Here is a 12,409-nt window from a genome sequence, read left to right on the forward strand (position 1 = left end):
AGTTGTGATATTTATACATCATCTGTGGCTGAGTCACAGAGGTTTAAATGAACAGCATAGATGCAGTTGAAGCTTTACATACATATATAGTCAAAAAGTGTTAAATGGTAATAACATCAAACCTGTACCCGACAGACATGAGTCTCTGTTTAAATCCTTCATCCTTGAAAAGGACTTCCAGAGGATGTTAATCACAGCTACCAGAGAAAACAAACACTGAATCAGAGAGCAGAAGAGCCAAACATATTTAACACTTCATACCGCAACTTCTCTTTATGAACGACTAAAACAGATGCTTGTCTTTATTCTGAGGAGATCTGTTGTCTGAGCAGGCATGACGCTTAATCTTGTGCTCTAGTCGAAACAACAGTAAGGAAATGACTTGGCAAAATGTCACACGAGTTCTAATAATGGGACATCTGCTTCACTCAGAGCTCATTAACAAGAATAAATTACATCTCTTAACATCTAAATCCATATTTAATCACTGATCTGACATCAGTTCATCACATTTATCTGTTTATTAAGATAACTGTATAACTGTATAAACACTCCTCATAAGCATATCAGCGTAAGAAACAAGATGCCTGTTTCAAAGGTACTGTCTAACAGTAAGTAGCTGAATATAAAGTTCCTGTTTAGGTAGTAGATTTACTTTAATAGCATATTATCTTCTGCTAATTCATGGTATTAAATCCACAACAGCACTCATCAAAGATAGCTACAGGATATGTGTGGCTTGTGGTGAAAGTCATGAAGGATTTAGTGTCTATTATCATTTTAAAATCCCATTACAAGATAAAGCTGTAAAAGTCAGTTATAACAATTTGAACAGCAGGATGTTGGAAAAGAGAAACTGAACAAAATGAAAATGAACCTTGTTAATGGCTCATATTGTGTATAAGAGCACAATAAAAACGTTGTCATATATCAGGTTTTTTTATGTTTATGGGGCTCCCAGCTTTAAAGCCAAAATGTTGCTTCTGTAAAGTAGACGTGGATTACAGCGGCTCACTGCCACTTTTCCAAATGGAGAGTTTGTGTCTGTGTAGTTTCCAGTCCAGGAAAATTATAAACCACAATATTGTGTTTTCCCTCCCCACACAGGAACATGTTCAGGCTGAACTAACAGGCCACTTTGTGCCAGGGTTTACTGACTTCAATTATACCAGCTACACTACACTGCAAAAAGTTAGCTCGAACATGGAAGGAAAAAAGCAATAGAATGGGAAAATACGCAAAATTATCTACACACATAAACACAACAAGAATTGTCAATAGTCAAGAAAAAAAAACTAAATACAAGTACATTAGTTTGATTCAAGAATAGATATACGAATTATTTGCTCATAATGTTGGGAAGTATGCTTAATTAAGCATCCTGTGCTATTGCACTCGTCTTGAAATATACGATACGATAGGGTACGGTACTGTCACTTTTTACAGCGACTGCCCTCAGTACCAAATGGCACACATGTTGTTAAATTTGGCAACCTTTTATTGCTGACTAACTCTGGGTTTTACACTCATAAGGGACTTAACCATGTTAATTTCTGTGTGGGTTTATTTTAAGTCCAGTTTCCTACATGTCAGCTAAAATTCTTTATTACAGCATGTTGCATCAGCCTCCCTACAGTTAGCCATCAAAAGCAATGAGTATCTAAAACATGTTACAGTATGTGCTGAGAAGCCTTGTTAAAATTACATTATCCACCGCTAATCCACTGATAATGCAATGATCTAACGCAGAGCGAGGACTAACTCACTTTGAGACTAGAGGAAGCCTGGAGTTGTGCTAATTCTGTAAACAGACACATCCATACACGTAACAATGATGACTATGTTACATTATGTACTGAGAGCGCCTGTTAAAGCTACATAATCCTGAGCAAGTAAGACAGATTGAAGGCTGCAACATTTCTGCTAGCGCACACACACAAACACACTTAGTTGCACTCACAGTCTAATTTAGACCAGTGATTCACGAGTACAAATAGCGAGAGCCTGACAAGTCTCCTTTACATGTTCACTGCAAACACTGTGATTTGTGGGTGCACGTCAGACTCACCAGCTTCTGGAACAAGTGTCCCACAGTGACCTTCTCGTCCCACTGCTGGATGTTGGGTAAAAGGGCGTCGTAGAACTCCTTGTGGATCTCAAAGATGTCCTGGATTTTGTAGAAGATGGTCTCGACCTGCTGGATGGTCAGGACGGGCTGCGAGGTCGTGGCTGTGGCTTTCAGGGGACGCATGGGCTGAAGGACCAGAGACAGAGAGAACAGATTGACTCGGAAAACTTGAAAATACTTGAAGCAAGGCATCACACCAAAACTCATTTCATAACAGTCTTTCCTTTTGACACGTTACAAATAAAAAACAAAAAGATTTTACACACAAATCAAAATAAAGTGGGTTAAACATGTGTCTATTTTAAGAGCAGGCTTCATTAGTGACTACAATTTGGGGCAGTAAATTGGCCAATCAGTGGCCTGATGTCACCCAGTGACAAGCATGTAATCTTAGCCTCTCTGCACTGCCATTGGGAGACTCTGTTCTCAGCTGTGCAGCCTCTGACCTGTAAGATTGCACGCCAACTCAGTTAGTCATAGATATGCGCGGAGTGGACGTGGTGTTGATGTGGGCTGAATTACAGTGAAAACAGAAAAGCTTTCACGTCATGGAAGCAAAAGTTCTCTGAGGCTGGTTATGAGTCACTCCCGCTGACTGCAGGGGTTGTCTGATGGCCAATCAGACAGACGGGCTCGGTTTTAAAAGCACAGACAATGGCTGCAGACACACAATCAACGCCCCCAGTGGCAGGTATATATGATGGAAAAGCACTTAAGCTGGAAAACACTCATTAGTTTTGACAACAGTGTTTGAAGTGTTAAAAGTGACACTCCGTCTCCACTTGTCTTCTTATGCCATTTGTAACTTTACAGGAGAGGAGCGTGGGATTATGGCAGCTGCAAAAATACAACAAGTGGGTCAGTTGGAGCTGTTAGAGAATATACCTTTTAATACATTTACAACAGGCAATTTACATTAAAATACGAGAAATAAAATATCAAATTTGTTGCTGTATAAGGTGGTGTACATGGTCAAAGTCCTGACTGATACATATTTTGTCTGGATTTTGAAGAAATGTCTCCTTCTAAGCTTAAACTAATTTTGCGTGTGGTAAGCAGAAGCAATTAAATATTGCTTCGCACATTTCCTCAAAACTGGTTTCATATTTATGTCATCTGTATTATTGGCCTGACCAGTTTCACATGAGGGAACGGGAGTGTTGGGACGCTGGTTTAGCTAAAAAACAGAAAATACCTGCTTCATGAATATCTATAAAAACGCCAGTTTTTTTAATTGCCAGTGTAACTAGCCTGTGAAGATTAAAGGCAGCTGTTAATTATTAAGCTAACTAGCTAGTAGAATGATGTTATTATACACAGCTCTTCATCACAAACATGTGGCGGATGGTCCAGTTTTTCTCCATTTTTCCATCATGTATTCAGGCATTTCTTGTAACTGATGTTAAATATGTAAAATCTAAATAATGATACAAGGTACCTTCATCCGTTACTGGAGGCAGCTGTCTCACATCTTAACTACTTATACTGCTGTCACAGGTGCATGACATCCCCCACTCTCTCCTCCCCACATTTCCTGTCTCTCTTTAGCTGTCCTGTCTAATAAAGGTTAAATAATCTTTCAAAAAAAAGTACATGAGTGTTAAAACACATTGATGACCTAGGAAGAGAGGAGAGGAGACTAGTAAGGAAAGGAAATGATAGGAGGATCTTCTGATGATCCAGTGTTTAAAGTATTTTTCCTACTACTATCTACTGAATTTAACTTGATCTAATACTCCTTTCATTAGGGGGCGTTTAAGGTGAGAGGAAAGGTTAAATTTCAGGTCTGTAACCACAATGCAAGTCTTTTTGAAGCACAGTCAGGTGGTTTGTATCTTTGCCGCACTTAAAACCAGCCTCAAGCTTTGGCTTAAATCAGCAGCAAAGTGGCGCCAATGACTGCCTTGTATAGACTGTATTTACCAAACTGCTTCTATGTATCATTTCACACAAGACTTTTATTTATTGTGCTGTTTTATATTGTGTAAATGCTTTTCTGCGTCTGTTTTCTTGTCTACATGCTACATGAGCTGTCCCTGCAAAAATTCACATAAAGAAATGAATGAGGTATAAACACCACCAAGACCAGACTATGTCGCCGTGCCTAGAAAAAAACAACAACACACAAGCTGCTTCTGACATTTGTTTACAAGTAATGGCCCGCCTTGAATTTGGTAGTGTAAACCTCAACTGCCAAATATAAAAAGTGCAACAAAGCGTAAACAAAACTGTGATCGCACGGTGCGTTTCAGACGTTCTCTCATTGACTGAGGGAGCGGAGGAGGACAGGAACAAACATGGCCAAATTGTATAATGAGATGTGTCGTCACTGAGAGCTGACAGAGAAGGAACTGAGACAGACCAGATTTCTCCCACGACTGACTTCTGCAAACAGCTTTTTGCGTTTAACTGCAGAAGGTTTCTTGCTTTAGCTGTTGTGTGATGAAACAGGTTTGTGTTTGCGTTTGATGCCAAACTGAAGAGATGTTGGTCAAAGTGCGGCGTGCCGCTGAGTGCAGCAGGATATGACATAGTAGTGGCTTAGCATGGGGAAGCATGATCAGTTAGTGTTTCAGGAAACTGCTCAAGTGCGGCCCTGCGTTCAATATGACCATTAACCACTAAAACGCTCTGACAGTTCTCACAGGCCTGCGCAAACACACACAGTAGCAGCACTGCTACATGCTACATTCTGCTACGTGACGCTGTACAGGCTGATTTTCCCTGTTAGTGCCAGGACGTTTAAAAGAAGAACAATGTTTTTGGGATTGTGTCTGTGTGTGCATCTCACCAGTAGCAGGGCCTCCAGCTGGTTAATATAGATCTCCTCACTGGCCAAGAAACCAGACAGCACCAGTTTCTTCATCTCCAGTCCTTTCTCGATGTCTCCCTGCAAGATAAAACAAACTAAAATGTAATATTGCAACATACATGGAGTTATACATTTTAAACTCACACTCTTTGTTTGTATCCAGGAATCATTTCTGTTTCAGTACAATGACTCAGGCTCATTTCCTGCACGATGCAAGTGATGTCACCACATCAGGCAAACATGAGATCTATACACACGCAACCAAGAAAGCAAGAAACATTAGTTTGTTTATCTTTTTACTAAGGAAACCACTTGTTTTAGTCTAAAGTATAAATACTGAAGAAGAACAGAGCTGTAGAAGTGAACTGTAACAGTTAAACTGAGCTGAAATGTCTTGGTGTTGATATTCTACTTTAAATTCGATTTATTCATTCACCTTCCTGCCAACTATCCCAGAATGCATTGGGCCGAAAGCCCTCAAATGCAGGATCAGACAGACACGTCAGATTCACTTCAGTTCACACTCTGGGTGTTTTATCCCTGTCCACTGAAGCTGATTTTGTGATTCATCTATTCTGGGTTTAATTATTGTTAATAATAACATCACAAAGTTTACTGTATATGAAGACAAATGTGTCCAAAATTATTGCAGATTATAGGCAAAGTATACTAGATTTTATGGCACTATTAATGTAGCCCTGTTCATTTATTTTACCATATTATAGTAACAATGTTCTCAACACATCTAGTATGTTATACACAACTGATATAAATCCATTTTAAACACCAGAGAGGAGAGCAATCAACCAAGGGGACATACCAACAGACTGTCAAAGTCAGTGGTATTAAAAAGTAAGAATTTAAATGAATGCAAACATTTTCAGTGTGTGGAGTCAAACTGTGGAATTCTCTGCTGAAAAATGTGAAATATATTGTAATTTATATTCAGTCCCTCCAGGATGTTGCGGCCGAAAAATGCCTGATTTCATGGCAGCTGTTTTAAAAAGTAGCAATGAAAGTTGTGATGATTTGAGGCCATTTGTTTCTGCAACACATTACACATACAATGTGAGCTATAAGGACAAACACTCTAATAAAGCAAGTAAAGCCTGAGCGGGCAGTTCGTCCTCTGATATCAGGACTCCAAATAAAGGTGTAAAAAATTGAATGACACTCGGGCTGAATGACTTTGAATAAACAGCGATTATTTTGAAAAATATACTATGTAAAGTTCATACTGTACTTCGGTACAGGGATCTGTACCATACAAAGATATATGATACTTACATCTGTGTATGATGTGTAGGTCACAACATCTCTGCAGCACAATATTTAAATTAAAATGGTATTTTGACACATTTCACCTTTAATCAATATTGGGCCTCCTGCGATTTGAAAATTGAAGCAGGCCATATTGTGATTGCAATTAAATTTGGATTAATTGTTCAGCCCTAAATTACACAGAGACAGGTGGGATAAATATCTCACTGTACAATGACTATTTAAAATCAGTGATGACACAAACATCAGTACATAAGAAAGAAGTAGATACAAACAGAAGTAAATACAGTAAAAGATGCTCTCCAATGTTCATACAACACTGCAGACCTTAGAGGAAGTGAGTTCGGTGGTAAATGATTTCACACGTGCAGGGAAACGGGATGATCGTTTAAAAATATGCAGAAAAGCTGTGGCAGTTGGACAGAATTGCAAGGTCGAGAAAAAGTTGGTTGGCAATTGGTTGAATTTGCATGAATGATTATTTAACCTGAGAAAATGAAAAGCAACCAAATCACCTGACAGAAAGACCGTTATGAGTCATGTGAAGGCTTTGTATCTGTGTGCATTTTGATGTGAGCAACATGCCTTTAAAAGCTGTAGAGAAGACTGCCAGCTGTAGCAGTGTAGACCATTAACATGAGTTATTTTAGGAAGGAGGACAAAGACGTGTTTTGTCACAAATCATATCTTATATTTAAGGTTGGGAATATACACTGAAGTAAGCATAACAAAGAAGAATCCATCTCCATTTTATGTATGAACATGGATTGTCATATATTGCCATCTCCTCTAGCCAGTGAACTATTGATAAAATACATAACACTATGTGAGGGTGTGAAGATTATAATGATTGTTTTATATAGATATTTATAAGAATGATATATTAATGCCTGCTGAATTATTCACACCTCACTGTTAAATGTTAAAAATCCACAGTGGTGTTAATATAATCCAAACAGGTCAGACTAGGTCTCTGTGTTAAAATAATGTGTTAGCAAAGCAATTCAAATATGTGAGAGCTATATTCCTTAATAAGACCACATAAACAGTCGCTTATGAAAACTACTATTCACACTGTAAGCTGTCATTCACTCTCTGCCCTCGGCTGATGACACACACGTCTCAACACACAGACAGAAGCTTATAAACTGAAGAATTGTGGTCAAAGTGATGTACAAGTGTTACATACTGAATGTTGTAATATTTGAGGCCAAAGACCAGCAGTGTGAGCAGAAAGGAAGATTAATTATTAACACAGACGGATCCTTACAATGATATGGGCACAGCAGCTCCGCCTGATAAGACGAGGAAGGAGCCGTGACCTCATTGTTTTAACCCAATCACTGCTGACGCTGATTTTATCCCTCAAGACTAAAGCTGTTGTACAACCAGTTGCAGCTGAAACAACATGTGCACAATATACACGTCTTCATAACAGGATTATCATTATTATAAAAAACAGGACTGATTTCTATGACTCATGTTTCTTTCAGTCTTTTTAAGTTTTCAGTGAGCTGCGTTTACATTAATACCTCAGTGATTAAGGAAGGATTTGAACAGCACATGTTGTCAGCAGCCTCTCAGCCTGTTCCCTTGAAAGAAACTGAAACATCCTTTTCCTTCGTCTAAAAAATATGCAGCTCTGGAGATGAGTCAGACTCTTAGATGCTACTTTGATACTTTAACTTCTGCATCTTATCATTTATATTAAGCACAACAGACCATATGCATGTCTTAGAGCCCGACTGATATATCTGTTGGCTGACATTATTGGGCCGATAAATGCCTCGTATAATTATCGCTATCTGCGTATTTTTTCCGTTGTGCGATGCTATGAATATTCTAACAGAATATTTAATGCAGGAAACAAAGCTTGGGTGGTTTAGAAATGTCATGACATAGTAGGGGTTGGGAATCTCAGGGTAACTCGCGATACAATACGATACATGTCCCATGATAACAATAATATCACAATACAGCAATTTTGCAATAATTGATACATTGCGAGACAATCATATAAAGATACATCACGATATCTGATTAACTTTCTTCTTCCGCCAGTTAATTTCCGTTCACATTACCCTCATTCATGTCAAGCGCCACCATGAGGGGTCATGAAGTAGTGACATAGTGAGTCAAAATCACAGGGAAATCTGTTTAGAGCGCCGTATATTTGTAAATTAAAATATCGATATTTGGCGATATTAGCCTATCGATAATTGTATTGCACGAGTCAGGACGGCGATATATTGCTGTCATATATATATTTTTTGGCTTTTGCCTATATTAGACAGGATAGCTGAAGAGAGACAGGAAATGTGGGGAGTAGTGCGTGGGGGATGACATGCACCAAACGACTGGCTGACTGCGAGTCGAACTTGGGATCAGTGCAACCAGGACTGTAGCCTCTATACATGGGGTCGCCCTCTCTACCTGCGCCCTGCCCCTCTTACGTAGTGTGTCATACAGTATGGGCTCTAACACCATAGTTTACAATATTCTCAGCAGCACATGGAGCAGAGCATCTCAGCTGAGTAGACAGTGGTCTGCTGTAGAATCTGATTGACAATCAATGATTATTTTATTTTTAATTATTGTTAAGACAGCTGTCTTTTAAGTACATTGGCATAGTGGGAAAATTGGTGCACAATTCACTAATTAAAGGTGTATTCCTATTTTCTTATGACCATTTCAGCCACAATATCAGTAATCAGAAGTTTTTACTTCTAAAATCGGTGTCTGTATCAGTCTCAAACATCCCATAAGGCCGTGCACCGGTATGTCCAAATTGTAACATCATGTTTTTATTGAAATATCATCCTACTTCTACCAAGGTTTTATAGGTTAGAGATCCCTGAAATAGCCCTGACCTTTGACCAAACAGCACATACAACTGTATTTTGTTTAGTTTGTTGGTGACGTGTAAAGCTCAGTCTTTCAGTGACAAGCCTGTCACAGCAGGATGAAAAAAAAAGGGACTGGAAAGGAAGGGAAAAACTATTTCTTCCAACAGTGGGAATATTTTCCCCTGTGCTGTACAAAGAGCCACTGTGTGGCGAGAGGGCAAGATGAGAAATACATGAGCGGTGAAAGTGTTTTTCCATGGCAACCTGCTCCCGAGTGTGTGTGCACTTTTCACTTACACTTTACATGCAGGGAAACCTTATATGTGTTCTTATATTGTGCCCTTTAGTTCTCATTCTGTGAGAAAAAGGAGATGTTAAGGTATTAAAAGTGACAGGCAACAGCACAGGGCAGCTCTGCTTTCTGTCAATTGATATACTAGGAGTACACACACACACACACACACACACACACACACACACACACACACACACACACACACACGGGCCTCTTAACAGACAGAAGTTAGCATTACAAACAGAAACCAGCTGGCTTTAAAAAAGACAGCAGAGTAATGAAACACGTGCTCCCGAGGAGCTGCCTCATCATCAGGCCATGCTCAGAGACCAATGGCTGTCACACACACACACACACACACAAACACACACACACACACACTTGCAGCACAGATGGCTGTTAGGCAAACGTAGCAGCACAAAGTGACGCCACATCATGCCCAGACACCAATAAGACCTTACACTTTGCTATATACAGACAAATAACAAGCCCAGTCAAGTGTGTGCATGTGCGAGTGTGTGTGTGCAGTCTCTGCATCCAGCTGCCCCGCCGCTGTCTCACCTTGAACTGTCTATGTATTGGAGTGATGGGCTCCAGCTCCCCATCTCCATAATCAAACACCTCCTCCTCCTCCTCCAGCACCCTGTCCAAGTAGCACAGCACCTCCTCCTCTTCCTCCTCCATTATTCTCCCTTTCTTTATTCCTTCTTCTTTCCTTCCACGCCTCCTCCTTCTCTCCTCTTTCTGCCCGAGATTCCCGTCTTCAGGGCCTGCCTGGACACATCAGTGTTTTCCCTTCAGAGCAAGTCGTCTGGACACCGAGAGAGAAAGAGAGAGGACCCCGCCTACACAACCCCACCCCCTTCCTCTGCCGGGCTTCCTGGTGTGTATGTGTGTGTGCTCTATTTGTGTGTTTGCGTGTATGTGTGTGTGTGTCTACTGTTCCACCTCGGTCGATGAGGTCTGCCCTCCCTCTACATCCGCCCCTCCCCTCACAACAAACGCTTTCCAGCCACTTCCTTGATGGTTACAGAGGCCGTTTCTGTCTCACTGGGAGAGTCTGTCTGCTTCTTCTCTTCGTTTCTTTCTTCCGCATCTTCAGGCACTTCCTCAAACACACACACTTAGTTTCTCTCTTTTTCTCGCCTTACTGATTGCTGCAGACTTCATTGCTCTCTCTCCGCTGTCTTCTCTCTGTCCATTGTGTTTTTATTGATCTGCTGAGAGCCTTAGATGTGGAGCTGAGAGCGGCTAATATGCTGCTAGCGCGGCTGATTCTAATTACAGGTCACATAGTTCACTGGGTAACAGCAGTTTTAGCCGAGGCAGAACATGAGGTTAAAATATTAAAAAAAGGTGTTAAAAACAAGACACGTGTGCACAAGATGAGCTGTTAGGAAGAACTCTGGATACTATGAAGGAAATGAAACGGAAAATATCAATGGCTTCTAACAAGGAAGAAATGTTGATTCAGCTTTTGGATTTGTGTGTATTTGTGAATGAAAACATGACCTCTCACTCAGCTCCTGACCTTTAGGTGTCGCTTTACAGGAAGTGACACCTATCAACCACCCTCTAGATTTTTCTACCTCCTTGTCACCGCTTCTTGGGCGAACAATGTTTGATTTTTTTCTCATGTTTTGGGTCCATTTCTGCACGCTAATCTTGCAAAATCTAGGCTGCGTTTTTAGGTTGCTTACCTCATGGCCTATAACATATAAGTCAGCTTTATTAAACAAGCGAATGACTTCAAAGAGTGTCTGGAAAAGACCAGAAGGATTAAAAGAAAAGTAAGAAAATAAAAGCATAAAACCAGTCAAGTCAATTCTAATCATAAAGCCTCAAAAGTTTTATATGAAAGAAAAACTTTAGTGGAGAGAAACAAAGTGGGAACTTCAGGTAGAGCAACACGGGCTGGATCCTTTCTCCAGCTCGGGCAGGTACAGAAAAGTTGAAAGCATAAGAACAAAAACACGACTGAGTTCAAATGAAACCCTCATGTGTGCAAGTTCACAAACTCCTCGTGCTGAATGTGTGCATGTTGGCATGGACGTGTCAGTGTTGGCTCTCTCCTCCCAGCAGATGAAAGGCTTGTGCAAACTCAGCGGAAAGAAAGGCCGACTTAACAAGGCGGTGAGGAGAGGAGGACTGCAGTGACTCCACCAACAACCTCTCCACGCACTATGAACTGCTCTCACTCAATTTTCAAACTTAAGTGTTTGGATGCATGTAAAGGACACAGTTAGTGCGTTTTGTACAACAGTTAGTTCTGACAAAGTAATCTGATTGGACAAAAGGCAGAGTTGTTATAGTTTTGAAATTTCCATTCGTTTTTACTTTTACTTTTTACTTAGGTTTAGTTAGTTTTACAAGTTCATAAGAAGTTTTATCTTTATTTTGAGAAATTGACTAGTTTTAGTTTAGTTTTTTATTTAGTTTGAGTTTTTCAGGTACTATGAGGAAACCCTTCATTTAAAGAAGCTGAAAAAAGTCAGATGAAAGATACATGTGTCGTTTTTATTTTTATTTCAGTTAACAAAATTATTTCTTCACTACTAGTTTTAGTGTCAGTCTAAGTTTTCTTTAACTATAATGACCCTAGTACTGATATGGAGTACAACACATAGACTGTATAAATAAGGTACAACATCACTGAGACTTTTCACTCTGTGTATCACTCCACCTCAGCCGGGTGTTCTGTATACTGTTAATTTAACATTACAGCAGACCGTGTATGTCTACATTAATTAAGCTGGTACCTCTGAATCACACAGCAGACTCTTATTTCACTGGTTGATGATAAATTAAAACAAACAGATAAATGTACATGATAAAAACAGCTGATCTGTGGTGACCTGTAGACACAGAGTGCAGGAGAATGTTTGGGTTGCTTGGCAACAAAAGTGCAGTTTCAGTTAAGTTGTGGAGCTAGTTGAGTGGGTGGAGCAAAAAATAATCTGTTGTTGATTATTACTGTTTACTACTATTTTCTCGGCCTACGGCCTTGTGCCTACGATCGAATCACAGCCGTGATGATATTCAGTACA

The 12,409-nt window shown here is 39.9% G+C and overlaps 1 protein-coding gene across 4 annotated transcripts in view; it reads right to left on the reverse strand.

The window, feature by feature from the left end:
* The window catches only part of abr (ABR activator of RhoGEF and GTPase), a 147,552-nt gene that overhangs the window by 77,074 nt on the left and 58,069 nt on the right, over window positions 1–12,409 (reverse strand). For 3 of the 4 annotated variants that reach the window (XM_069665755.1, XM_069665764.1, XM_069665772.1), the window contains exons 3-4: window positions 4,920–5,018; window positions 2,069–2,254 (exon numbers count right to left, since the gene is read on the reverse strand). In XM_069665755.1, the coding sequence (XP_069521856.1) occupies window positions 2,069–2,254; window positions 4,920–5,018 (285 nt within the window). Of the gene's footprint in view, window positions 1–2,068; window positions 2,255–4,919; window positions 5,019–9,923; window positions 10,545–12,409 lie in introns of those variants that run through there. The other variant, XM_069665781.1, reaches the window with a different exon arrangement.

The sequence above is a fragment of the Semicossyphus pulcher genome, unplaced genomic scaffold (assembly GCF_022749685.1).
Source record: "Semicossyphus pulcher isolate SPU_LCO1_2020_fin unplaced genomic scaffold, fSemPul1.0.p SCAF_10, whole genome shotgun sequence".
Taxonomy (NCBI): domain Eukaryota; kingdom Metazoa; phylum Chordata; class Actinopteri; order Labriformes; family Labridae; genus Semicossyphus; species Semicossyphus pulcher.